We start from the raw sequence: 27,983 nt of genomic DNA, 5'->3' as shown, positions 1-27,983 counted from the left end.
AACCTAAGGAACTAAGTTAGGAACTCTTTCAAATTGATTTTAATCGCTCTTAAAAGTATGTATCGGTTAATTTACTTTTGAGACAGCCCGTATATGCACGAAAAATAAATTTTAACTTCTATAATATTATTAAATATTAAATTATTATTATAATACAGTATTATTAAATTTTGATTTTTTTAAAAAAATAGTGTTTTTATTCCTTTGTGTCAAAAAACCTGTATTGCATTGTATTCAAATTTACTCATAAAATAACGTTTTAATTGGAAGTGTAACAATTTAAAATTTTCAGTAGAAGGCCAAGTTCGATTTTCTATTCTTTTATTTTACTTATACAGTAATTATCTCACATTGGAAAGAGGATTAACGGATAGACAAAAGCCTACAGAAAGTTAATGATTATTTTAAATTGACATGAGAAAGGGCAACAAAAATATTTAACGTCGTCCCAAAAATTAACAAATAATCAATTTAATGAGCTGAATATATTTTAAATCCTTTCCTGATTATTTAAATTTATTCATTACACTATATCAATTAGAAAATATGAAAAATACTCATTAATCTCTTGTCTCGTGAATACAAAACCCATTTATTTACTGTTCGTACACAATTTGAAAGTAAATTTTATACAGCATATAAAACTCAATACTGCACTTGTACTTGAATATTTTTGTTCTGAAATTTGTTTAATTTATTATTTGTATTGTTCTGAATTCGTTATTATTTCTTATTGTATAATTAGATATTCAAACATTTTTAATTCGTCATATATTATATTTACAAATACCTAATGTGAAGGACAAGAAGTATAGGCTGTACAGCTTATCTTTACTTGTTGACCTCACTCAATAGAGTCACCCAGCCTGGGGAAGGGAATGGAAACGATGCCCTGCCCACCGTAAATTATGCCAACAGTAGTGCCCGTTATAAAATGTGAGCTTAAACTGGATTCGAACCCACATCTCTATTAATTTTTTAAAAAATATATATTGTTATATGTAAATTTCATGATTTCAGCATGATGTAAAGATATTTAAAATAGAATTTTTTCATAGAAAGAACTATATTATTCAAACTGGCAGTGTTTAATATTTATTTTTCTATACACATGTATTTTATAAACAGGTACTAATTACTATGATTTTTATAATAATTAAAATCAAACGAATATTTGAAAATTACGTTTTGCTACATTTACAGCATCAGAGAAAAGAATGGTAAAAGAAAAACAAATGTTGAATTATTGTTGAATTATTGTTTTCATTTATAGCAATAATAAATTAATAGCAATGAAACGCGGAGTAATAGAAAAAAATCATTATTATAGTGTAAGGTTTCTGTAGATTACACAAAATTTCAACAGAAACCTAAGTTGATCGAAAACTATTCCATTTTAATTATAATTCGCAAAATCAAGATATCAAATACATAATATCTCTACAAACGCGTTGACTGATTGTAAATTACTAGCGAAAGTGTTTACTGAGAGAACAATAAACACTTTCTAAACACTTTGAAAATTTTAAAATACGTTGCTACGTGATACTGGCTTGGTATGACATTAGTGAAATAAAGACTATATCTAAGGAATTTAGTTTGCCAAGTGATATATTTAGCGGAAAACTGAAATTGTATTCCGAGAGAATGATTTAATATATATTGCATTCGGTTTAAAAAAGTTTCATTATCAAATATACAATACAGTGATAGAAATTCAAAACAATGTTTAGCATTTCGTAAATAATACAGTAAGTATGCTAATAGTTTATTGAAAGTTCTAGGATACTATTTACTATATGTTTAACAATTATTTTCCATAATCGATCTCCCTTAGAAAAATATCTACAGTATATTACAATTTCATATTCAAATGGAAATAAAACACTAAAACACTGTTAGAAAATTGTTATCACTTCCATTTGATCAAGAAATATTGTAAAAAAATAAAACTCATTTGTATTTAAATTTACAAAATTTACAGATTTAAAAGTTAAAAAAAAATGCAAAATTTGGGTTATAAGAAACATGCTTTTATTCACCGAAACTTTATAATAAACTTCACTTTTTGTTTTATTACGTTATAAAGAGGACCATTGGCATTGAAGTTTTCAATACTAATGGATGCTAAGTTCGATATACAATTAAACAAAATTGTAACACGTGTCAGATGTGTGTATGTTATCGAACGTTGATGTACAGTCCACAGAATTTTCACACGTGCCAGGTGTGTTGTGTAATCGTAGACTTAAGAATTCGGGGTGAGATTTTTTCCGGCCTAGAGAGGGAGAAATTGTGCGCTGCCCTTTTTGGTGTGTTGGGTCAGTGCTGACCAGAGTGTGTAGCTGCGTGGCTGGTCAAGAACCAGTGTTGTTCCAGTGTTTAATTAATTGTCAGGTGTAAGAGTGTCACTCAATTGTGGAGAAATTAAAGTTCGAGTATTTTTTGTTGTTTTTAAAGGATTTGTGTACTGTTTTAGAACGTGTAAACTGGAACATTATACATGATTTTATAACAATGGTCCTCTTTATCATTTAGTATCTGTCGTATGTTGTGAATCGCTTTTGATTGATGTCCACGATAGATACTTTCTGACGTTTTCATTGGTATTTTTCTGTAAGTGTGACTTCAGAAGATACTTTGTGACATTACACTAGAACGACTAATTTTGAATATAGCAAATTTATATCCATTTCAAAAATTAATTGCGTGTAAGCTACCTACACCCCTATACAATGATGTTAACTGAAGCTACAGCAGGAAAGTATAATACGCTATATTTTACTGTATTCTTCTGATAACTAAAAAATCATGTGGTGTATGAAGTGTGTGATACTTTCTTCGGATGTAACAGTTGGTGTGTTAAAAATATTATTTTTTACCTATAATTATCTGTAAATACAAATAACTTTTATTAATTAGTTTAGCTGGCAGTTTACTGATGAAAGCGTAGGAAGTGAAATTTCAAAATTACATGAGATGCGGACAGCGAAATAAAACATCCCGTAAAATCGAGATTTTAAACTAAGAAACAAAAAAATTGGTAATCCTGTAATTGAAATTCTTGAAGAGAGGTTCTACTGTGGAATTGCTGTACAAAATAATGAAATGTGCGCGTTTAAGTGCAATGCAATCTGTTGGAAAAAATATTAGTCTGAAGAAAAGACAAGAAAAGACTGATTTCCTGTCTTAAACGTTTTATTTTATTGCTCTTTTATTCTCGAAAGAGGATTTTCTACATTCAGTATCACGTTGTCAAGTTTTTGTATTTATTGAAGAATTAAAAACTTTTTTTCTTTTCCTATTAGAAATCGCCGTGTGGTAACATTGTGAAATGGAGTTCAATATAGATTTATACAGCAAACAGGCTGTCAGAAAGTTAACCGTGTGACAAAAACTTTTTACAATATTGTTTTGAAAAAACTCTGAGTGTAAAGAATGGGGAATGATAAATCTTCCTAAAATGACAACTAACGATATATTTGGTCTATTAATCCGGTAATTAACATTTAAAAAACATTAAAAGTATCACCAAGTAATCCCTGTTTACCTGTATTAACGCGAGAGTGGAACTACTTTCCAATTTTAGAAATTGCAAATAAAAATTTTGGAATCCCAAATTCATTGAAAAGAAGTCACTTTCAAATATTTTTTGTAACTAAAACTAATGGAAAACTGATGAATAATAAACAACTTTGAGATAAATTTACGAAATAAGTGTCGTTAATTAAGTTTAAGTTGATTTCCTACACAGCTTTATTTTCTATCATCCTTTTAATTAACACAGTACATCAAATCTTTTGGATGATTTCTTGGATTTTAATTTATGTTTTTACAAAAATTTTGATTTTTTTTAAAAATAGTTTTATAACAAAATATTGTCCACAAAATAAAATATTCTAAAGTACAGTATTTTAATTTACAAGTATTTTTTAGCTAGGAATTTTCGAGTCTGTTAATATTTACAAGCAAAACAGATTTTAATTAATTGAATTATATTTTGCATACTTCTCGAACAGAAGTAAACACTGCATTTATTTATTGTGGGTGAGTAAAAATTAATAGTTTAAAAATTAATTAATAAATAGACTTGTCAATGTTACCAATAACATTAACGTGACCGGATCCGCGGCCTCCTAACTCTGGAGGATCCAGAATCAAATGAGGACTGGTGGAAAACTCCGAGGGATATTTCGGGGTGGTTCGTCCAAATATATCGACAGACCAGTGTGGGCCTGATCGAATCAATAATGGCTTGCTAAAATGGCCTTTTTACTGCCCACAGTTAAGCATATATCACTGACATAATGAAAATTATAATTAATGTTTTATCGATTAATATGTTTTTTACTTTGATTAAATTTTGATTCTAGCAGCTGCGAATAACTATATTAACCAATAAATCATTTAAACATTCCTCTGAAATGAAAAAAATAAAATAAAAAAAATAAAACTATAAATTTCATATTGTGTTTGGATTCCAAAACATTAAAATATTTTCTTAAGAAATTTTCCTAGCGATTTTCTTATTTAGAAAGTAAAAATATTTAAAATACTATCAATATGTATTGTGAATTTAATTTTATATATATTTCTGAATGATAAGCTGGATGAAGAGATCAATAAATTTTCTTTTAAAACAAAACATAGGGTAAATTAATATATAATATTCTAAATAACGTGATTGAATAATTGGATTCAATTTGGCTCATTATCTTCAGATCACGCTGCGAGTTTTATAGTTAAAAAATGTCTTTTAATTAATTAAGAAAAGAGTTATATTATTTTAAAATTAAAACTGTACTAATAAATTATTCAAATAAGAAAACCAAAAATTAAAAAAATCTTATACGTACAGTTTAAACGAATTGGTACGAATAAACTGGCCTTTAGATCTGGAAAATTTGATCAATCCGTACTTATTTTCCTTAAATCATTTAACGAAGAACTAGAGAAATTTTCAATTTAGTGTACGGAATAAATAATTCGTTGTATGAAATATGATAATGACTGATCACATAACAGAAATATTGAAGAAAGAAAAAAAATTGGTATTAAGTTCAGTTATTCATAAAGGAATGAAATTGATTCTAATAATTGTACAATATAAATTTACAAATTTCACTAATGTTGATCCTTTTTCTATCCAGTAAAGCATCTTATACTTTTTGGTGGTATAAATTTTGTTTATAAATTTTATAAAAATGAATTTTTAACGATAGATTTTTGCTACTTTTCATTTTCTCGAATGATTTAAATTTTTTAAAAGTTTTATTTAATGATTGTTACAAATATCATATTGGCGAGGATTAAAAACAAATCGATAGAAAATTATAGAAAAAAAAAAAACAAAAATTATTCTATCATTTTAAGTATTTGATTGTAGTATTTGTATAATTTTGCATCCATACATGTTTGCCATAACGTATACCTTCGTATACAAATTACTTATTAAATAAATAAAATTAACGAAGGACTTTAAATGATATTGTATATTATATACAATGTAAAGATTGCATCATATACCGGTACATAGATATACGGTATATATCATATAGGTATGTATATGTAGGAAGTACGTAATAACATTAATGTTTCAATATACTCGATATGCAAACATTTTCTAAATTTGCTTTTTGCAAAATACCGGAGGAATTCTAAAAGATATTCTTTATGAATTAAATACACTCTTTACAAATCATAGCATTTAATAGATCTTCAGACAGTTATATAAAATCTATCCTTGTATTAATGAAAATTTGTTAAATGCTAAATATTTCTTTTTCTTATAATATGAAAATTATGGCATAAATATTCATAATCCGAAGATAAGATATTATAATTTCTCTCTTCTCTTCTCGTTTGTGATAAGTTTTTGTAATGAAAAAAAAAAATATTTCTGAAAATGTAATTATTTGAACTTCTTAAAAAATTTCCAATATATTCTAAGAATTTTTTCTAATATTTTCTCTTTTAAAATTAATTTACCAGAAACAATGAAAGTGGTAACATATTGGACAATCTTCTTTCACGAATGGAGCAATACGCTAATAACCTAGAAGCGTTGGTAGAAGAAAGAACTGCAGATTATTTGGAGGAAAAAAGGAAGGCAGAAGATTTACTTTATCAGCTTTTGCCAAAGTAAATATATTTAATGAATCAATAAACAAGTATCGTTTATTAATTATAATGTAATTTAAGATTCTTAATAGAAAACATATCATGATTTCGCATGTTTTAAGATTATATTTTTTAAAATATTTAATTTTTTTTATCTATATTTTATGTATAAAAATCACATTTATTACCGAATTTTCATATGGCATTTAAGTATAATTTTTATATGATTAATGTTATATTTAAAGATCATTTTTAGATTTTTTTTTAAAGTAAAATAAATGAATGTTCTTATTCGCTTAGATTTTTTTGAAAATAGTTTTATTAAAATGTATAACAACGTAAATTTTATTTTTAAAAATTTTAAACAATTTCAACGTGTTTTGATTTTTGAAATTATATAACGTATTATTCGTCTAGGAGCTAGATGTTAATAAATAAATAATATTGTGTAAATCAGTAACACTTAAACAGTACGCTTGATTTTTTATTTAGGGGCAATATTTATATATACGGTAATTACAAATTAATAATTTGGCATTTGCGTACCGGGTGGTATCGGGTCTCCAAATTTAACAGAACGGGTTCCTGTTCCTAAGAGTTGGCGCCCATAATGATATGGATAAATATTAATTAAGAATATAAAAAGTCAAATACATTATTTAAAAAATCCAGCAACGAGCTGCACAAATTTTCCGGCTGTTATGAGTTTTTATTTAAAAAAAAATAACTTTTATATTATTAAGCAGAATAAATAAAATTGTGTGTGGCGCCATCTGTTATCAGACTTTTTTAAAAAACTTTCTATATTTTATATATTTTAATTACTATAAAATTGAAAAAGGTTAATTTTGTGGATAGGGATGGATTTTATGAAAGCTATAAATGTTAGTAACGAATAAAATCAATAAGTCCTACTCCTCTCGAGATATGACACACGATTCCTCCTTTATCTTTCTACTCCCTGGACCTTTAACCATCAAAATTTAATAGCATGAATGCCCTTTATATGCAAGCCACCATACCAAATTTCGTTTCTTAATGTTTACCCCATTTCGAGATATTATGTGATATAGACACCAACTCACACACCCTCCATACACACATCTACGAAATTCTTCTTTTGTGTTTTGAGTTTTTGGATTCAGGAGTCTCAACATATGGAGATTTGCAAAAATCTCGGAGGGTTAAATTTGACACGATTTCATTACTTTTCCTTGTAATGTATACATAACAGCCGGGAATGTAATAGCTGTAAAGCAAAAATTTATCGATCTGTTACAGAACTTTTACATAAAACTAGATCATTACTATATGGGGTAGGTTTTGTTCTAGTAAATCAGAGAGTTGATTCGAATCTCCTTCAAACATGAATATGTCTCTGTCGAATTTGAATAAGAATTATTGATTGGAAGGTACTATATGGTTACTGTAATTTTGTAACGTTTCGTTTGTTCTAAATTAAATACAATAATGTAAAAGGAAAAAAAAATGTTTAATGTGTCGGTCATCAATTCCCCTAATACACAAACGTCCCTGCAATATTTCAGAAATTTTCAACTAAAAGCAAAGAAATCATTAATTAAACTTCAAAGAGGATGAACAAAATCGTTTCCCATGCACACACAAACATCCATACATACAGAAAAGCCCTGAATTTTTTTATATTTCTCCATGTTTGCCATAACGTATACCTTCGTATACAAATTACTTATTAAATAAATAAAATTAACGAAGGACTTTAAATGATATTGTATATTATATACAATGTAAAGATTGCATCATATACCGGTACATAGATATACGGTATATATCATATAGGTATGTATATGTAGGAAGTACGTAATAACATTAATGTTTCAATATACTCGATATGCAAACATTTTCTAAATTTGCTTTTTGCAAAATACCGGAGGAATTCTAAAAGATATTCTTTATGAATTAAATACACTCTTTACAAATCATAGCATTTAATAGATCTTCAGACAGTTATATAAAATCTATCCTTGTATTAATGAAAATTTGTTAAATGCTAAATATTTCTTTTTCTTATAATATGAAAATTATGGCATAAATATTCATAATCCGAAGATAAGATATTATAATTTCTCTCTTCTCTTCTCGTTTGTGATAAGTTTTTGTAATGAAAAAAAAAAATATTTCTGAAAATGTAATTATTTGAACTTCTTAAAAAATTTCCAATATATTCTAAGAATTTTTTCTAATATTTTCTCTTTTAAAATTAATTTACCAGAAACAATGAAAGTGGTAACATATTGGACAATCTTCTTTCACGAATGGAGCAATACGCTAATAACCTAGAAGCGTTGGTAGAAGAAAGAACTGCAGATTATTTGGAGGAAAAAAGGAAGGCAGAAGATTTACTTTATCAGCTTTTGCCAAAGTAAATATATTTAATGAATCAATAAACAAGTATCGTTTATTAATTATAATGTAATTTAAGATTCTTAATAGAAAACATATCATGATTTCGCATGTTTTAAGATTATATTTTTTAAAATATTTAATTTTTTTTATCTATATTTTATGTATAAAAATCACATTTATTACCGAATTTTCATATGGCATTTAAGTATAATTTTTATATGATTAATGTTATATTTAAAGATCATTTTTAGATTTTTTTTTAAAGTAAAATAAATGAATGTTCTTATTCGCTTAGATTTTTTTGAAAATAGTTTTATTAAAATGTATAACAACGTAAATTTTATTTTTAAAAATTTTAAACAATTTCAACGTGTTTTGATTTTTGAAATTATATAACGTATTATTCGTCTAGGAGCTAGATGTTAATAAATAAATAATATTGTGTAAATCAGTAACACTTAAACAGTACGCTTGATTTTTTATTTAGGGGCAATATTTATATATACGGTAATTACAAATTAATAATTTGGCATTTGCGTACCGGGTGGTATCGGGTCTCCAAATTTAACAGAACGGGTTCCTGTTCCTAAGAGTTGGCGCCCATAATGATATGGATAAATATTAATTAAGAATATAAAAAGTCAAATACATTATTTAAAAAATCCAGCAACGAGCTGCACAAATTTTCCGGCTGTTATGAGTTTTTATTTAAAAAAAATAACTTTTATATTATTAAGCAGAATAAATAAAATTGTGTGTGGCGCCATCTGTTATCAGACTTTTTTAAAAAACTTTCTATATTTTATATATTTTAATTACTATAAAATTGAAAAAGGTTAATTTTGAGGATAGGGATGGATTTTATGAAAGCTATAAATGTTAGTAACGAATAAAATCAATAAGTCCTACTCCTCTCGAGATATGACACACGATTCCTCCTTTATCTTTCTACTCCCTGGACCTTTAACCATCAAAATTTAATAGCATGAATGCCCTTTATATGCAAGCCACCATACCAAATTTCGTTTCTTAATGTTTACCCCATTTCGAGATATTATGTGATATAGACCAACTCACACACCCTCCATACACACATCTACGAAATTCTTCTTTTGTGTTTTGAGTTTTTGGATTCAGGAGTCTCAACATATGGAGATTTGCAAAAATCTCGGAGGGTTAAATTTGACACGATTTCATTACTTTTCCTTGTAATGTATACATAACAGCCGGGAATGTAATAGCTGTAAAGCAAAAATTTATCGATCTGTTACAGAACTTTTACATAAAACTAGATCATTACTATATGGGGTAGGTTTTGTTCTAGTAAATCAGAGAGTTGATTCGAATCTCCTTCAAACATGAATATGTCTCTGTCGAATTTGAATAAGAATTATTGATTGGTAGGTACTATATGGTTACTGTAATTTTGTAACGTTTCGTTTGTTCTACATTAAATACAATAATGTAAAAGGAAAAAAAAATGTTTAATGTGTCGGTCATCAATTCCCCTAATACACAAACGTCCCTGCAATATTTCAGAAATTTTCAACTAAAAGCAAAGAAATCATTAATTAAACTTCAAAGAGGATGAACAAAATCGTTTCCCATGCACACACAAACATCCATACATACAGAAAAGCCCTGAATTTTTTTATATTTCTCACGATTCAAGGTGTTCTTAGTTTAAAAATTTAAAAATATTGGGTGGTTATTTTTTTTGATTGATTGCCATTGACCTCTGTTGTATACAACAGCTAGGAAAAAATAAAAATTCGTTAAAATATTGAACAAAATTTATGACTTTTGGAGACTGAAAACTAATTTTTCTTGTTTATTCCATATATAAAGAATCAAACAATGTTTTCACGTATGCATAGAAATATTGCTTTAAATATAGAGCTAGAATTTTTTTCACAAAGATTATTTTATGATTTCAAAAATTAGAATTATGAAGCAAAATGTAAGATATTCCATGAACTAGCTCGTGACACGAGAAAATCAATATTTGCGATGAATTAATAATAGATATCATTGCTCTTAACTCTTATGTTAGCTTCTCGGCATTATATCTATGTTTAAATGAAAATTATTATGTGACAAAATATATAGTTGTATCGATATGTAATCTAAGTATACTTTTAGATATTATTAAATGTTTTTAGATTTATTACTGGAGAAACATTAATAACGTTATTTAGAAACGACATTATAATAAAGTCTGTCGAAAGTTAATTTGAAAAATTTGACTTTAAGAATGTCTAAATTTATGTAAATATATATAAGTCTAGATATGTATGTATGCTTGTTAGATAGTGTTTTTATCATTTAATTAACGAATTCGCACCAAATTTGGTACGGATATTCTTCAAAAAATACTGCATTGGTTCTTTTCCTTAACCACCTCTAAAGCCCGAGCAACACCAGGCACACGCAGCTATTCTTCAACTCCTTAAAAAGTACTGTACAAAGTACAGTACAACTGCCCCTTACTAAAACCCACTCCTGAAAACGTCGGACATATCTAGCTAATAACTATATAAGTATACTTTATATATTTCTATAATTATAATTTACATATCATTATACCATTTTAAGAAGCCATTGTGACAGAAAAATTTCCTTTCAGTACAATTTCTTAAGGCACATTGCAGCCATTTTTATTATTAATTGATAATTTGTATACTTTTCCACGTTAGTTGTTAAAATTTATTAACAATTATCGAATAATAATTTTAGATTTTCCCATATAAAATTTAAAAAATATACGAGAATTAAATGAAAACAGTCATAAAACTTAGCCATTAAAAGTTATTTTTATAGCTTACACATTTATATCATGGCAAAACTTTTGTAAAAGTATTTTAAACAGAATATTACAGGAGAAAATCGTTAATATTCCAGTAATTTTATGTTAGGTTTAAGTGATAAATTATACACATTGCATTCATTTAGTCTTTTGTAATGCTTAAAACATCGAAGTTTGGTAAATCAAACACTTCTAAAATTCCATATTTTTCTTCAAATATTATAATTATTCATCCAGATTTATTTTATGGAAATTAGTTCTAATTGTATGGGGATCTTCTAATACATACAACAAATAGCAAACATTATTAATTATTTATTTAATTTGTTTATAATAGAACAAAAATACAAATAAAAGATAAGTTGTAAGTTACTATAATAATTATTCTGTAATATATGAAAAAACAGTGTTAATAAAATTATTTATATTCCTTGATTTTTACTTTCTCGGTTGTCAGTGTAGTGTGTGTAGAGGAAACGAATTTATTCACCCTAATTGAAGCTTAATAACTCCTGTGCTTTTTGTCGAAAACTTCTGAAATTCTTCAGGAAAGTTTGTGTATTAGAGGATTGATGCTCTTAAATTTTCATAAATAAAGGTCGAGGGGTGGGAGAGATAATGGGGTCGTGTGTATCTCCATTAGGGTCGAACTGAATGACGATTTTACTCGTTATTAGAATTATTTTTAAGTTGAGCGACTCGTTGCTGGTTTATTATGTTAAGAAAACAAAGTTTTGTAGTTCAATTTTCAAAAGATGTATTGTATATAAGTTACTTACTATAAAGAAAAAGAATTTGTTTCTCTTAGTGAATGTTTATTTAAGACATGAAGGATTTAGTGACAGATAGTTCTATCATTTGGCAATAATCCTTTATACTTCAGAATCAGAAACAAAACTATTTATTTTTATTATTTCTTTTAAACAAATAAGAATTAGCTCAGACTCTGAAATGATTCTTTTTTTTTTCATTTATTAATTTAAATGGAAAAATATACAAGTAAATTCAATATATTTTTAGATTTAATTCATTTTAAATTAATTTTATAAATGAAACTAAATTACGTGGCAGAAAATAAATTAGCAAATAGAAATTCTGATTGCTCTTAAATTATCTAGTCGCTGTCACATTTTCATTACAAAATGAATTTTTATTTTGTAAAGAATATGTTTCTATTATTTATGGAATGTTGTTTTTTTTATAAAAAGAAACTTAATACGTAATTATTTTTCATTGTTCAGGTCTGTGGCCAGTCAATTAATAAGAGGAGAATCGGTAACTGCAGAAGCATTTGATAGCGTTACGATTTATTTTAGTGATATTGTTGGATTTACTGCATTGTCTGCACAAAGCACTCCTATGCAGGTAAATTGTAATTTATTTTTATTATATATATTCTGCGTTTTAGTTAAAATATTTTAACACGTTTTTATTTATATCTTATTTAAAATATATCAAAAAACAATTTATTGGGAAATATGAATATTTTATAATAAAACATTTTAATTTATTTTTAGAAATAAAATATTCTATATATATTTGTCAATAGAATAATTTATATAAATTAAAACATTTTAATTTTAACGTTCCAATTATAATGCTAAATAAACTCAACTGTTAATCCTCGGAATTAATTCTTAAATTCTAATTAACTAACGTTAAAATAATAATGAAATTTTTATACATTAAACTAAATTATAACAATTTATTGATATAATCAGTTTACAGTAATTTCTCTCCATATTATAAATTTTAATAATAATGCTACTTTAAAAATATTTTGCTAATTTAACATTTAATTACAATTTTATACAGTATTATTATTATTTTTTTTTTTTTGAAACTGTACATAAATATATTGAATAGAAAATACTTTTTTTTCCTTCTTATTTTACTTATAATAGGATTATATTTTCTATTGAATAAACAAGAAGTTTATTTTAAAAGATCTTATGGCATTAGACGAAAAGTCTGTTTGAAAATATCTATATGACTGGTTATCACATAATGCCGAATGAAATCTTCTTAACAGAAAATTGAAACTTGACATTATGTTAGGAAGGGTCAATATGTTTTCATGGATTTAATCCCAAGGCTATATATATATTTCCCCTCCCTCGTCATCTGGATCGATTTGTATTAAATTTATGAAAAAAATTGAATAATAATGTTTATTTTATAAGTCAATATTAATTAATAATAAATAAATATTTAATTTAAAATTACTTTTAGTTACAGAATTCTTGAAAAGGTTACATGAAAATTTTCAAATAAAAATATTACCTTAGATTATACATTTATACCGCTTTAAAGTAAGAAGTATAATAATTAAATTTTTTAAATACTATAAATCCTTTTTAATAATTTAATTACCTACTAAAGTATCGTCGTAAAACGAGCTTTCAGATTACTCAAACTCAATGTCATAATTTGAGATTATGCTGAGATAGTAATAAAATATCCAGTTTTTAACTTTTGTCTACAGAATATAACTACTATATCAGAAATTTCTATTAAAAGTATAGTATATTATTTGAAACGATTAATAGCATAAGTTATATTAAATTATTTTAGTAGAAAATCTTGTAACTGATATGCTATATACTATAATACTATGCTGTATATAATCAGTCTTTAACTACGAACATTCGGGAAACTCGCTCTTTCGCACATGACACTGTTACACATAAATCACTTTCCATGCGACACATTCGGACATTCATATATTTTTAGTGGACGTACTGTACATAAATTTCCATCTATTGTGTAGTAATATTTTCTGCCAGTAACATCAGAACTATCTGCGAAAATTGATTTTTATCCTCTGTTTTTTTTTCTTAACCTATAATTTTTAACGTTTTAAATAATATTTTATGTTATAATATTCACCGTATTCACTGTAAAAACGTAAAACATTTTTACTTAAAAAGGGATTTTATAACTTCTTGTTTTTTAGTTTTATAAATTGAGTTTCGTTTCCAGAGAGAATGGAACTTCCCTTGAACATGCAACTTGATTTTCGACTTTCGTGCATATTTTTAGGAAAGGATTATAACTGAAAATCGTAATTGTCTGTACTATGCTGTTATAGTGTTATAAATACATTATTATTACTATATAGAACATATTCAAACCCGATATACTCTCACCATTTGTTCGCTTTTTAGAATGGCACTATATCTAACGTGGTGCTAAGAGTCTCAATTAAGGGAATAATAATGAGATGTATACTTAAGTTTGAGTTTGAAAATTTTAATCAAACAGTTTGATGATAATGTAATGCAAATTCATACATTTAATAGCACACAGATACCGAAAATTCTTTATCCGTTCGTCAATACTCTAGCGCTTTATCGGAATGACGTTAATTGAGAGGGACTATAACCGAATTTGACTATATATGCATACGTATACATTACTTAATTGTTTTAAACATAATGTATAATTATATTATCTGTATCTATAGTTTATTTGCAATAATGGATATTTTTAATTGATCAAAAGTATTTTCTTCATTGATTTAAACTGATCGTTTGCAGTTTGGTTAAAAAATTTCCATTTCAATTGAAAAAAAAATCCGAAAATTCCACGTAAAGGATTCGAGAAAAATTTTTTTTTTCGAATATTCTGTTTTTTGTTATATTTCAAGAATCGTTCATTATAGAAATTTCCAATTTAAAGATTTTAAGAGAGAAAGAGGGGGAGATTTCAAAGAACTAATCTTACTGTTCGTCCTTTATCTCTGTGCTCCAGATATCTGATCATTATAAAGGTAGTGTACCTGACTTTAGAAAGAGTAGAGTAGATGTCAGAATACATTATAGTTATTTAAAATATAGGAAAGGAGGAACTTAATTATCAAATGCGAGTTTATACGCACGAGTAACCAAATTCGCAAGAACATAACGAAGGATGAACAATTGAAAGTCTAAAATTGTATATTAAGGAGATTGATACTATTAAGTTTTGGCAGAGAAAAGATATAGAGTGGGTGGGGGGTCATGTATCATAGAAATAGAGAGGGGAATCATGTATCATATTTCGAGTAGGGTCGTTAGATTAAATAAAGATTTTAGTCATTATTAGCATTTACAATTTACAATATATACTGTATATATAAAACTCATCTCCACCCTAAAAATTTAGCTTTTATTAAAACTCATTTCTACTCTAAATTTTTTTCCGCGAAACTTACGCAATTCATTTGTTCGATTTTTACTAAAATCCATTATGATTGGAAAGAAGTAATAGCAAAATTATTTTAAAAATTACTACAAAATGATTTAATAGCAAAATATCAGTCTTGTAAAAAATGGCATAAATACGGACAGAATTAAATATTTTATATATTTTTTTCTTTTCTAATTAATCATTGTTTTAATCTCTTTGATAAGGATAAATGAGCAATTTATATATATTTTTTAATTTTATAATTATTATTAAATAAATTAGCGTAAGGAAAAATTTAAAATTAGCTTATCTTAATATGTAGTGATAAAGTAAATAAAATATTACACCATTTATTTTCTATAATGAATTTCGTTGTCTTAAGATGTCTTCATTAAAAAATTTCTACACTAAGAGATTCGCTATAAATACATTATTAAAAGTTTTTTGTACTCCACTCTAATCTTAATTATTACTATTTTTTAAACTTTACTGTCACTACTGCAGTGTTAATTATTATGAAAAAGTGATAAAGATTCAGTAAACGTAGGTCCAGATGTAGGATAAAACTTAATTAACGTTATAATTTTTTATTACTCAAGATAATATAAATTAAAGATTAAAATAGAAGAGTGTTAACAAACATGTTGTTTATTATTTATATCTGCTTTTGACATTTTCTATAAGATCGCGTAATTGAAAACTCGTCCTGATTTAGTTAATGTTTATATATTTAATATAAATTGAAAGAAAACACAATGAGTTGTCAAGCGAGATATGACTGAGAAATTTGTTTTTGATTTATTTCCAGTTCTACCTGACAAAAATTCAATTTACTTATTTATTCCTTATTAATATTTTTAAATATTCAGTACATTAATTATTTATTATTACAAAATATAGCTGATAGATGAGTTATCCATCTGTTTATTTTTCTCATAGACTCTATATAAAATTCGTTTTCAATGAATAAAAAATATCCTACCCAGAAAACAAACATTTTAAAAAGTGAACAAATGTAATATTGACTTTAAAAATCTTATAAACTGCAATTTTTTTCTATGAAAACGAGGATGTAAGTGTGAAATTTTTATTTAGTTTCACTTGGATACTTTTCCATCGATTTCTTTTCGATTCATTCTTTCCTCTATGGCAACGACTAAACTTATAAATAATTTTTTATCTAATTTTTTTTTCTGTTTTATCTTTCAGGTAGTAAACTTGCTCAACGATCTATATACATGTTTTGATTCGATTATCGAAAACTTTGACGTTTATAAGGTAAGAATATTGATTTAATTAAATAATATTTTGATGCATTACAGGTGATTTTTTGTGTTAATAATTTTTGTATTATAAAAATCAGCATACATTTTACAAACTTTTAACTAGAAAAAATTTTATCGTATTATTTATTTATTTAATTTAAAATATATGCTCTCGATTTCAAATTAGTAGCATAGCCCCTGTACATCATACTTTTCCTGTTAACAACAGAGTCTTGCCAATGAACTAACTCCGTCTGTAACAATTTAGAAAAAGGAAAAAAACAAAGAACTTACAATGGAATCTTATTTGTTCAACTCTAACCTACTATTATTATTGTTCGAGTATAATTTTCCCAAGTTTACTGAATTTAAGTTAAAGTAAATACAAAGTATTCGTTATTGCAAATTCTTACATAATGTGATACTAAATTTCTAACTTTTCTTCTTGATAATTGCATAAAATTAAATTTATAATCTTTAATTAAAATGTAAAATTTAACTCCTTATTTTATAAAACGTAAACATATATTTTGAATCGTTATTACTTTGAAATTATATGACGATGATAAATTCGAGATTAGTGTATAGTGATTATGCATATTTGGGTTATAAACTACTGTAGTTTATGACTACTTTATTAGTTAAAGTTTAATGTTAGTCGATATGGAAGAGTAATTTACATCCTTTAATGCAATTGGTAGTTCTCTCTATTTACTATACATAAAAATTCTGTAAAAAAATATCCAAAGTTAAATGAATTTATAAAATTCTTATCGATATATTTGTCTATTTGAACAAGATATATAAATTTTCATTGTTACGTTATTTCTAGAAACTGAATGTAGGTGGATATTGACTTTACTAAGAATAACACTAAAATGATAAATGTCTTTAAAATTGAATTTATTTTAATGAAATTCAGCGTAAAATTAGATTGGATTCTTAACAATTTTCGGACATTATTTAAATAAAAATACTCTAACTTTACGGATCTAATTATTTAAAGTAATTAAATATTTGGAGAGAGAGCCTGATGATCGAGGTGGCATCTTGTCGCTGAGAGGGATACAGATTCGAGTTGAATGGAAACCTTAGAAATTTTTGTGAGAAGTTTGACGTGAAAGTTTCGGACCATTTCCCTCATCACTCGGCAGTTCCAAATCACTGTAATTCCCTATCCATGCTCATCATGGTTCATAGATAATAAAAGAATATCCCATTGACAAGAAATTAAAAAGTAATAAATAAATAAAATGTAAAAATATATTCCTGAAAGAACACTTATTTTTGATTTTTATATAAATTGTAAACCTGTATAAGTGCCCGCAAGACGAAATCATTTTAAAAAGTATGAGCAATTGTTTATTGTTTGACATTATCAAAATTCCCGGCTCCAATTTTTAAATTATTTTATTTAAAATATATGCTCTCCATCTCAAATTAGTAATGGCTTGCTCCTGTACATCATACTTTCCCTGTTACAATAGAGTCGTGCCGGTCATCTTTCTAACTCCTTTCTGGAAATTAAGGAATCATTCTTCATTGAATTTCATTGTTGATGCACGAAATTTTCCATATTATTTTTTTCTTATATGACATTTTCCTAAATTTTGTTTCAGTTAATAATTCATCGATGAAAATGCTCTTAAACTTTGACATTTTTTTCTATTGAATATTATTATAACTTTATACGTATATATTTATAATTGACTAAATTTTGTATAATATTTTTATGTAAGATACCGGTATGTAATTTCTTTCTTTCTTTTTTTACCAATATTTATTTTTCATTAACAGCACCTAAACTGATAACTGTCACATTATATTTCTTTATGTTATATCGTTATTCGAAAATATCTATAGACCTATTTGTTTAATTCTTCAAGTAAAATATTTGCAATTCTTTTTATTATTTTTTTTAGTATTTTTGTAAAATCGAAGGTAATATTTACATAGCGGTGAATGAGAGAGTTAAGTTTTGAATACGGAAGTTTACATTTGTATCAACTAATATTTTTACTTCGTTCTTGTAAAATAATTTAGAGTTTATTTTCTTCTCGTTTTCTTAAGAAATTCTCGTGAATAGAATATAAATATCTGAAGACGTACTACATCTTTATAATACATATTTATAAAATTTGGTTACGTCTATTGTATTTAAATGAAGATATAAATTATTTGAAAGGATTTAGTATGATTAATGAATTTTAATTCAAATTTTGAATAAGAAGAAATGATTGGATACGACAATGATGCACTTGGGTGAATAGGGGTGCTAGGGGGAGGCCTTTCTATGAGAAAATAATGGGTTGCTAGGGGATGCTCGTGAGGAATTTCTGTAGGAAAATGACCCCCTACTAGGGGGAAAATTTCTTATAGAAAGGTCTTAAATGCTTGAAAAAACCCTGGAAAACTACTGTGTGTATCTAGCCTGTTGATCAGATGTTTACTGTTTTCATCATCCACTTGACAATTGGTGAGCAAGACAAAATGGAGTCAACTAATTTTCAATATTGCTATAAAAAATGCAGAATAATTAAAATTAAAGGAGTATAAAGAAGTTTATTTCGAGAAACGTATTATTCAGTATAAAATGAATGTCAGAATTTTTACATCAAATATATTATAGCATTAAATTAATATATAATGTTACATTAATTGACGTTATCAATTATTACATTTAAATCAATGTTTTTGATGAGGTAATATAAATTGTTAATTTATATTTTTCTAAAATTTATGATAATTATCATTATTTATGAACATAAAAATAAAAAAATAACAAATTGTTTTCATTTAGGGGAGACCGGGGCAAGATCGGCATGTTAAGCTTTACTTAAATTTTGTGTAATAAATACTGCTGTAAACTGAAAAAAGAGCTTTTCATATTGTCTATTGGAATGTTACCTTACTATAGAACTGGTTAAAATCAGTTTGGAAATAAAAATAATTAAAATAATTACAACTTTACAAAAAGAGAGAAATTGACGAACTTGCCCCGGGTATAGGGGCAAGATCGGCAACTTCTCTCTTTTTGTAAAGTTGTAATTATTTTAATTATTTTTATTAAAGTTGCCCCTGGTATAGGGGCAACAGTAATGGGGCAAGATAGGCACATATATAAAATTATGTTATTAACAATGTATAAGTTGGAATTCACTATTAAAACAAAGAAATACAAATCCAACACCCATTTAATATTATTACAACGAAATGCAAGTTCAAAGACATATATACGTGAATAACAAATGCAAACATGTTTTCATTTATCATCTGTTTGATTTTTATCCTTTGCTTCTAATGTGGCTTTATGTTGCCGATCTTGCCCCGCTAGTCATGATTTCGAAACATTAAGTACAACCCTGAGAACAGAATGCCAAGCCACGATCTGGCCACGTGAATAAGTTGAAGTTACATCCTTCTAACAGGAAAAGTAACTTTCGTTATCATGGAATTATAACAAAACCTGCCAATTCAATATAAATGGAAAAAAAATATTATATGGAATTCAACGAAAATGAAAATTTGCTTGATAATTCAACTACGCTTGTTGGAGAACAATAAAAACACTACACTCAACAAGCCACCAATAAAACTCAACTGCCTAACCTATAACCAAAGTCTCCTTTTAATTTGTTTTTAAAAAAAGTGCTTGACAAACTTGCCCCGCATGCCGAAGTTGCCCCGGTCTCCCCTATATTGAAACATATTTCATTTTCCTAATAGTAAAATTTGGTTATTCTCAAATAATATTCTATAAAAAGAGTTTAATTTCGTGATATTACTCTGAAACTTTTCAGGTTTTTGTGTCTATTCGTAGCTGCATAATCGCGTGAGAGTTAGAGAAATTCATAACTTCTTGAAATAGATCCTTTACGTGTCATTCAGGAGAAGTATTCAGAGAACTATTTACAATACGGTTAAAATACGTTCATTATCATATTTTTTTAAATATTATCGAATGGTGCATGAACTAAATTACATCTAATTTCAAAATATAACAACTGTAACAGATATTCGTTTTATATAATAGACTTACACAAGACTAAAGTAGTAAATATTCAACAAGACAGTCTTATTATCTTTCTATAAAGCGACGATTTTCATAGATAATATCATAAAATTAAAAAAAAAAAAATTATGCCAGTAGCCTATTGTACACAGTTTTATCAACAGCATTGGCAATATACATATTTTCCTACAAGGATTGTCGCTTCTATGAGCCTCAGACAGGTACAAACATAGGTTTGTTGATACCTTGTTTCGGCTAACTATTAGATAAGAGGTCCTAAACATATGGAGTACAGCATGATGGAGGTTTTTAAATATAGCGTATAAATCGATATAAAAGGACTCTCTCGTTTGCGTAAAGCATCGCACAACCTAAAACTGTCACAGATTACTAATCAAGATACGGATTTTTTTTCTTTTAACCATACTTTCAAGAAAGAATACTTTCTAATAATTTTGCAGCGCACGTTATCAGTCTCTGACTCACAACGTATAGGCTACCTTTATCCATCACACATAATAATTGTATCGATTAAATTACTTAATCGATACATTTTCTTTCGTTTTAATTATATTATAATAATTTTGACTAAAATGGAAAGACGTCGATGATTTTACTGTACTTTTCATATAATTATCTTTAATTTGCTAAAAAAAATTCTGTAAATTATTAATATTTAAATTAAATTTAAAAATAGAAATCCTCGTTCATACAACCTTTAAGCTTTTTAATTAAATATTTAGAAAGAGAAGAGAGAGAGACAGAGGAGTTAGAAGTGTCAGCTTTTGACCTGAGGGATCCAGGTTCGAGTTCAATTGGAAATCACACGATAGATTTCTATAAATATTTTAACAATGCTTTAAATTTTTGTTTTGCAAGTAATTTATAATTTAAACGGAACAGAGAAGAAACAAAAGAGTATTAATAAAAGTAAAATATATTTAAAGAAGATATAAAAATAACAACAAATAGTAGTTTCTCGCTTACATGAAAGTACAGACCAAAAGTCAGTTAACCACGATATCTGCTCAATTTTAAATAGCCTGAATTACAATTTTTTAAATGTACTAAACCATGTACTAAACAAGGATTTCGTTTTTTCAGTTTGTGTAAATAAATAAGAATTATTTTAATATAAATTTATAAATACAGATTTTATTTTAAATCATAATTGCACATAATTTGTAATATCTTAAAATTATATAATTTGCATGAATTAAATTCTTTGATCTACTCGAATAAAAGTGACGAAATTTCATTGTGATTAACCATTATGTGGATAGAATGAAAAACACCTAATGTCGCTATAGATACCTGGTTACCTACAAAGTTTTAATCGGAAATTTAACTGATTTATACCTAAAATATTTATCGTGTGTTTAGTAATAAATGTGTATTATTTTGAAAACACACAATATATTTATGTGTTACAACGTAAACTTTATACTAAAAAACCATGAGATGGTGAAATTCAAATCAATGTTGGTGAGCGTACGGATATAGATTTAGTTACTTCCTGAAATTTATTTGCAAGTTTACAACTGCCTCATAACGAATTCATAGAATTTGACTTTAGTAGGAAGTGTCTGAAGAAATAAAAGATTCTTGCCTTCTAATATGCAGGCATATGAAGATAGATACATAAATTCGATCAATTTTGCGTTCAGGAAAGAAACAACTTTATGTCCTTATGTACCCAAAAAGAAGAAATCAGTTATTCTATCATTAATGTACATATAGAAATAGAAATAGAGCAAACTACCACTGCAAAACTAATAATTATAAAATACTACAACAAAGTCAAAAGGAAGCGTCAACACGGTTGAACAAAATGTTAATTGAGTTTACAGTGTAGCTTAGAACAAATCGTTGGCTCGGCATTTTCTGTTTTCTTTTTCAATGTGATTTATGTTGCTATTTCGTCTGCATAAAGGGAATAATCCCAGACTTAGATCGACTTACAGGCAGAGTAGATTCTTGAAAAATTTTGAAAATCAGTTACTTATGCCTTTTACAGACACTAGAGACACCATTTCAGAAACAATTGTAAATCATTCTATAAGATTTGACTCGATTTTTATGTTTTGAATAAAAAAAATCTACAATATCTTTATTCATTTTATTTATCATAATTCATTTAATTTTATAGAAAAATGTATAATGGTGCTCGGGTGCCTACGTCATTAGAGGGTGTAAAAACTTCAGATGTCATTTTAACATCGAAAGAGTGACAATATAAACTAAAATATTTTATAAGGTGTGTAAAAAACTAGTTAGATGTCACGGAATTAGAAACCAAGGCAACTTAAAACTCAGCAAAAAGTATTATTCGAATGCACAAAAGTTAACCAGTAAATTATTGCTTTTATGAAATTAAAGAAATTTAACGAGTGTTTATTAAAACAATTTTTATATAATCAATTTTAACTAAATTAAATGTAAACATAAATTGTATGATTATATAAATATACAGTTTTCTAATATTTAGTTGCTTATGTATACAAAAGTGAACACGAACAGTCACGAAGATACCGAAGAAAACACGCAGAACTATAGAATAAATGTCACAAGCACTAACTATACGTGATCTTTCTAATCCTAATCTAATTATCTTTCACCAGACAACAATGTAGTTTCATGTTACAAAACCGTAGGTGATAATCACTAGTAGTTTTTATACGAAATAAGATATAGATGCACTGTTAGGTATATAAGTTGTAATGGTTGTTATTACATAAATTTAATTCCACTTGTTATGTAATATATGAGGAAATGTTAGAGATTTGATAAATTTAACCTCAATTAAACAAAAAATTGGAGATTTCTTAATGAAAAAAGATCATCGATAGGTTTTCTAAATTCATTTTACATAGTGTTTATGAAAATCGATAATTTTATAAATTATGTAATAAGTAAAATAAGAAACTATATATAGGCGAAGAATTATGACGGAATACTAATTAATAATACTTATATACGACTACAAGATTAGTCATTCCTTTATCTAATTGTAATATTATATTTAGATAATTGCAATTTTTTTCTATCGGATTAACAAAATTCTTATATCAAATGGAAATTACAATACAATGCTATGTTATGATTTAGATGGACTATCAAATATATACGACAATATAATTATTATTTAACTGCTTTTAGGGGAAAAGATTTGAATTAAAATAACATGACTTCTCGTACAAACTGGAAGTTTATATATAGTCAATCGGGCTTCCTTTCCCAAAGGTTTCTAATTTACATCTCAGATTTCATCTATGTATCTCCGTTCTCGAAATTAAGGAGAGACAGACGGACGGACGACAGTGGTAATTGTTCCGAAGTCTTTATATAACTTATCTCTACCAAATACAATTGACTTTCGACTTTATCAAATATTAATAGATAAATGCAATATGTTGTAAAAATGAAAGTACTTAAAAGATTTTTACGAAAGAAGCATCATCAAATAATAAAATATAATGTTTTCCTTGTAACAACACAGAACTACCTTTACATAGTGTTTAGTTCCATACACTATTGTTTCTCACAATGTATTAATCTTTCGATAGCCAGCAACACGAGTTTAACCAATAATAGATGATTTCTTAAAGGAAAAGTATGATGTACAGGGGCAAGATACTACTAATTTGTGGTGGAGAGCATATATTTTAAATGAAATAAATTAAAAAATATAATAACAAATTGCAGCCCAGCATTGTGACGATCTCAAATAAATAATCGCTCGTTTCAATTTTGAATTATCGTGCAATCTCGATTCCAAAATATGCTACAAATGTAAATCCGTCTCTGTAATCCAAAAAAAACACACTTTGGTAGACGTATCTCACCTTAAAAGACCTTAAAAAATCGATTTTTATGGTCTTAGAATAAAAAAAAAAAAACAGAATATCACGTTTTTATCTTTATAATTTATGCAGATAAATGAGAGTCTACTAGACTTACTTTTAATAGAAATACTTATTAATTATGAATTTTTATACTCAAGAAATAACTAATTAAAACTTAATTTTTCATTAATTAAAAAAATAACACCGTGTTTTTAGTAATTCGAAAAATGTGCAATTAATCTAATAACAAAACATAATGGATTTATTGATTACAAATGTTACGAGATTCCTTTATAATCATAAAAAATTGTATCAATTTTCCTTGTAAATTAACTTTTTGCTCGTTTTTTTCAATGAACTATTTTTCTAAAATATGAAAAAAAATTACTAGATTTATGTTTTTCAAAGATATATAAAAATCTTTTTAAAAAAAATAATACATGAGAATTCAATAACATGTAAAAAATTAAAAATTATAAAAATCACCTACAGGAAAGACTTACTATCAAACCATTCAAAATCAAACTTAAAGTAGATACATAATTTATAAAAATGCCTGATATATCTCACTGACTATCGAATATCTCATGAATAAGTCTGTCTGTATATATGACTTGTAAAAAGTCTTGGCATGAAAAATGATTAAAAATATGACGTCGTGCTTAAATCTATAGAAAATATATTATACACTTTTAAATAAAATATACAATTCGCTCTTCAAGTATGTTAGGTATAAAAAAATTACTAATTAAACACTGAATTAAATGCTTGATCAGCCAGCCCCTTTCACTACACTAACATACAGTCGACCCCCTTAACACTGTTGATATTCCCGTTTTATATGAATTCCATGTTGTACGAGTCACTTAGATTTTACAAATATGTGTGCCGGGCTGTGAACGGCTCACGTATTTGTAAAATCTAAGTGACTCGTACAACATGGAATTCGTATAAAACAGAATTATCAACACTGTTATAGGGGGGTCGACTGTATGTTTAATTTTGTTATATCGAAACGACGTACCGAATTGTTTATTGTCATTTACTGTTTCTAGTATGAGTATTGTTCTTTCGAATGTTCTACACAACAAAACAATACGAAAAATTATTTATTGCATTAAACAAAACAATAAACTTCAAAGACTCAATTTGAATTTATTGATTTTAGTTTTTATTATATATCTATTTTTTAAGTTTACTGAATGTTTATATATATATATTTTAGGTTGAGACAATTGGAGATGCATATATGGTAGTTTCCGGATTACCAGTAAGAAATGGACTCCGTCATGCTAGAGAAATAGCAAGAATGTCATTAGCATTGTTGAATGCTGTCAAAACATTCCCTATTCGACATAAATCGCAAGATCAATTAAAACTCAGAATAGGAATGCATTCAGGTCAGTTAAAAACATTCATAAGACATTTATCAGTATAATAATATTATACATATATTACTCGATAATAATAAATAAATTATTTTAAAATTTTTAAATATTACGTGGTACCAACATACTTAATTTCCCTCCTCTCTAGAAAATACATTTTTGAACATCTCTCTTATGTAATTCATTTAAACTACGGTTTTTTATTCTATATATAATATTAGTTTTATCGAAGAATATCATCAAAGTTACAATTTCTTACAAAATAAATGGTGAGAAAAAGAGCAGTATTCATCTATACAATGTCACTTGGTAGAATCGAAGAAATTTTTAACTCGCGCACGATCTAGTTAGGGTTGTTTTTTTATTTTTATCTTCTAGAGATTGAAGATTAATTGGTGTCATAATTTTTCTTACGTGATCCAGATCACGTAAGAAAAATTGCAAGGAATTCGAACGATTGTCCACCTTGCAAGATCCAACCATAATTTGATGCAAAAGTGACTAATAATTGTTTTGAAGTACAGTTCTTTACTATTTTACTAGGTTCTTGCGCTGCTGGTGTCGTGGGACTGAAAATGCCAAGGTATTGCTTGTTTGGGGATACTGTAAATACTGCATCCAGATTGGAATCTACCGGATTACGTAAGTCTTTATTCAATTAAATAAAATATAAATTTATGACACTTTTCTTCCAACATTACATTGTTATGTTAATTTATTCCAATTTTGTCATATTATTTTAATAAAAAACATTATATTTTAAGGATTAATAAATTTTAAAAATTAGCAAAATATAAGAATGTAATACTTCTCATTGATTTATTTATTGTTATAATTTGAAAAGAAATTTAAAATTTGAAATATATGGCATATTCTATTATTTTAAATAAACTAAAATTAAAAGGACACTTTTTATTTTATATAAATAAAACTCCAGTAATTAGTTGCTTAACTTTTCCGGTAATATTTGATGGCGCCATCTGTTATTAATATTTTATTTTGTGTTTATATAAAGCCAATTACTTCATATTTGTCACATAATAAAATAAATAGAAATTAATAAAGATAAGTCTGGAGAATTCAGGAAATATCTGAAAGTTTTTCTTGTGTAATATTTGAAATGCAATACTTATTGTTTCTAAAGAATAAAATTCGATAAAAATTATTTGGATCTGAGATTTCAGTAATTCCTACAGTTGAATGATCTTTTCTTTTTAAAATCAGAGGTAAGTTTGATATCAAATGGCAATTATTTTGTGAAATTTAATTCCTAAATGATAAAAGCTATAGTTTTTATATAAAAATTCTATTTAGTTTTAATGATACGTTACTTCACATTACTAAATTGGATTAATCTGATGTAAGTTATGTTACAAAAATGGAAGCAGTAATTAGAGATGTTGTAATAAATATTTGTTCGAAAATGAATTTTTTTTTTACTAATTGCTAAAAATAATATTACATGACAATATATTTTACTAATTAGTAGACTTTGTCATTTTACGTACTTTATTGTTATTACATAACTTACATTAAGAACAATACAACGAACACGGTAACACAGAAACTGAAAGATCTCTTCATCCTTAGCTGATCTTAGCCACAATTCCTTTCTTATTTGTCTTTAGGACGGACCCGATAAAGCCGTATGAATCCACCAGAATTCTAAGCATAACCCATATTTGAATCATGTCCTCAGAGTGGAAGATTTTTGTCTTAACCGGCTGGGTCATCTGACCATCACTATATGCCGATTAATAACCCCAATCTAAGCTATAATCGCATTAAAAGACGTAACAAAGACTTGCACTTTAACCTCTTATAAGTAATATCAATTTTCTCGTATGTCGAATTGAGTTAATTATAGAAAATGTATATATTTTTAGTCGTTTATTACAATAATTCATAAAAAAATTAAGCAATTAACAAAAACACATAAATTTGTTTCTTAGTTATTTAAATTTATATTTGTTTCTTTACATACGAGGTATA

General features: G+C 26.5%; 1 protein-coding gene across 1 annotated transcript in view; it reads left to right on the top strand.

Moving 5' to 3' along the window:
• LOC111627748 (atrial natriuretic peptide receptor 1-like) overlaps window positions 1-26,691 on the top strand; it is a 331,314-nt gene extending 304,623 nt beyond the window's left edge. Inside the window, exons 17-21 of the mRNA XM_023371378.1 lie at window positions 5,992-6,141; window positions 12,553-12,676; window positions 16,691-16,759; window positions 25,829-26,003; window positions 26,535-26,691. Of these exons, the coding sequence (XP_023227146.1) occupies window positions 5,992-6,141; window positions 12,553-12,676; window positions 16,691-16,759; window positions 25,829-26,003; window positions 26,535-26,653 (637 nt within the window). The 3' untranslated portion in view covers window positions 26,654-26,691. The remainder of the gene's footprint in view (window positions 1-5,991; window positions 6,142-12,552; window positions 12,677-16,690; window positions 16,760-25,828; window positions 26,004-26,534) is intronic.
• Window positions 26,692-27,983: the final 1,292 nt, after the last annotated feature.

This window comes from Centruroides sculpturatus, unplaced genomic scaffold (assembly GCF_000671375.1).
Source record: "Centruroides sculpturatus isolate CEXI.00-Female unplaced genomic scaffold, Cexi_2.0 scaffold121, whole genome shotgun sequence".
NCBI lineage: Eukaryota > Metazoa > Arthropoda > Arachnida > Scorpiones > Buthidae > Centruroides > Centruroides sculpturatus.
The sequence above is the reverse complement of the archived record's forward strand: the minus strand, read 5'-3'. Positions and strand labels throughout refer to the sequence as shown.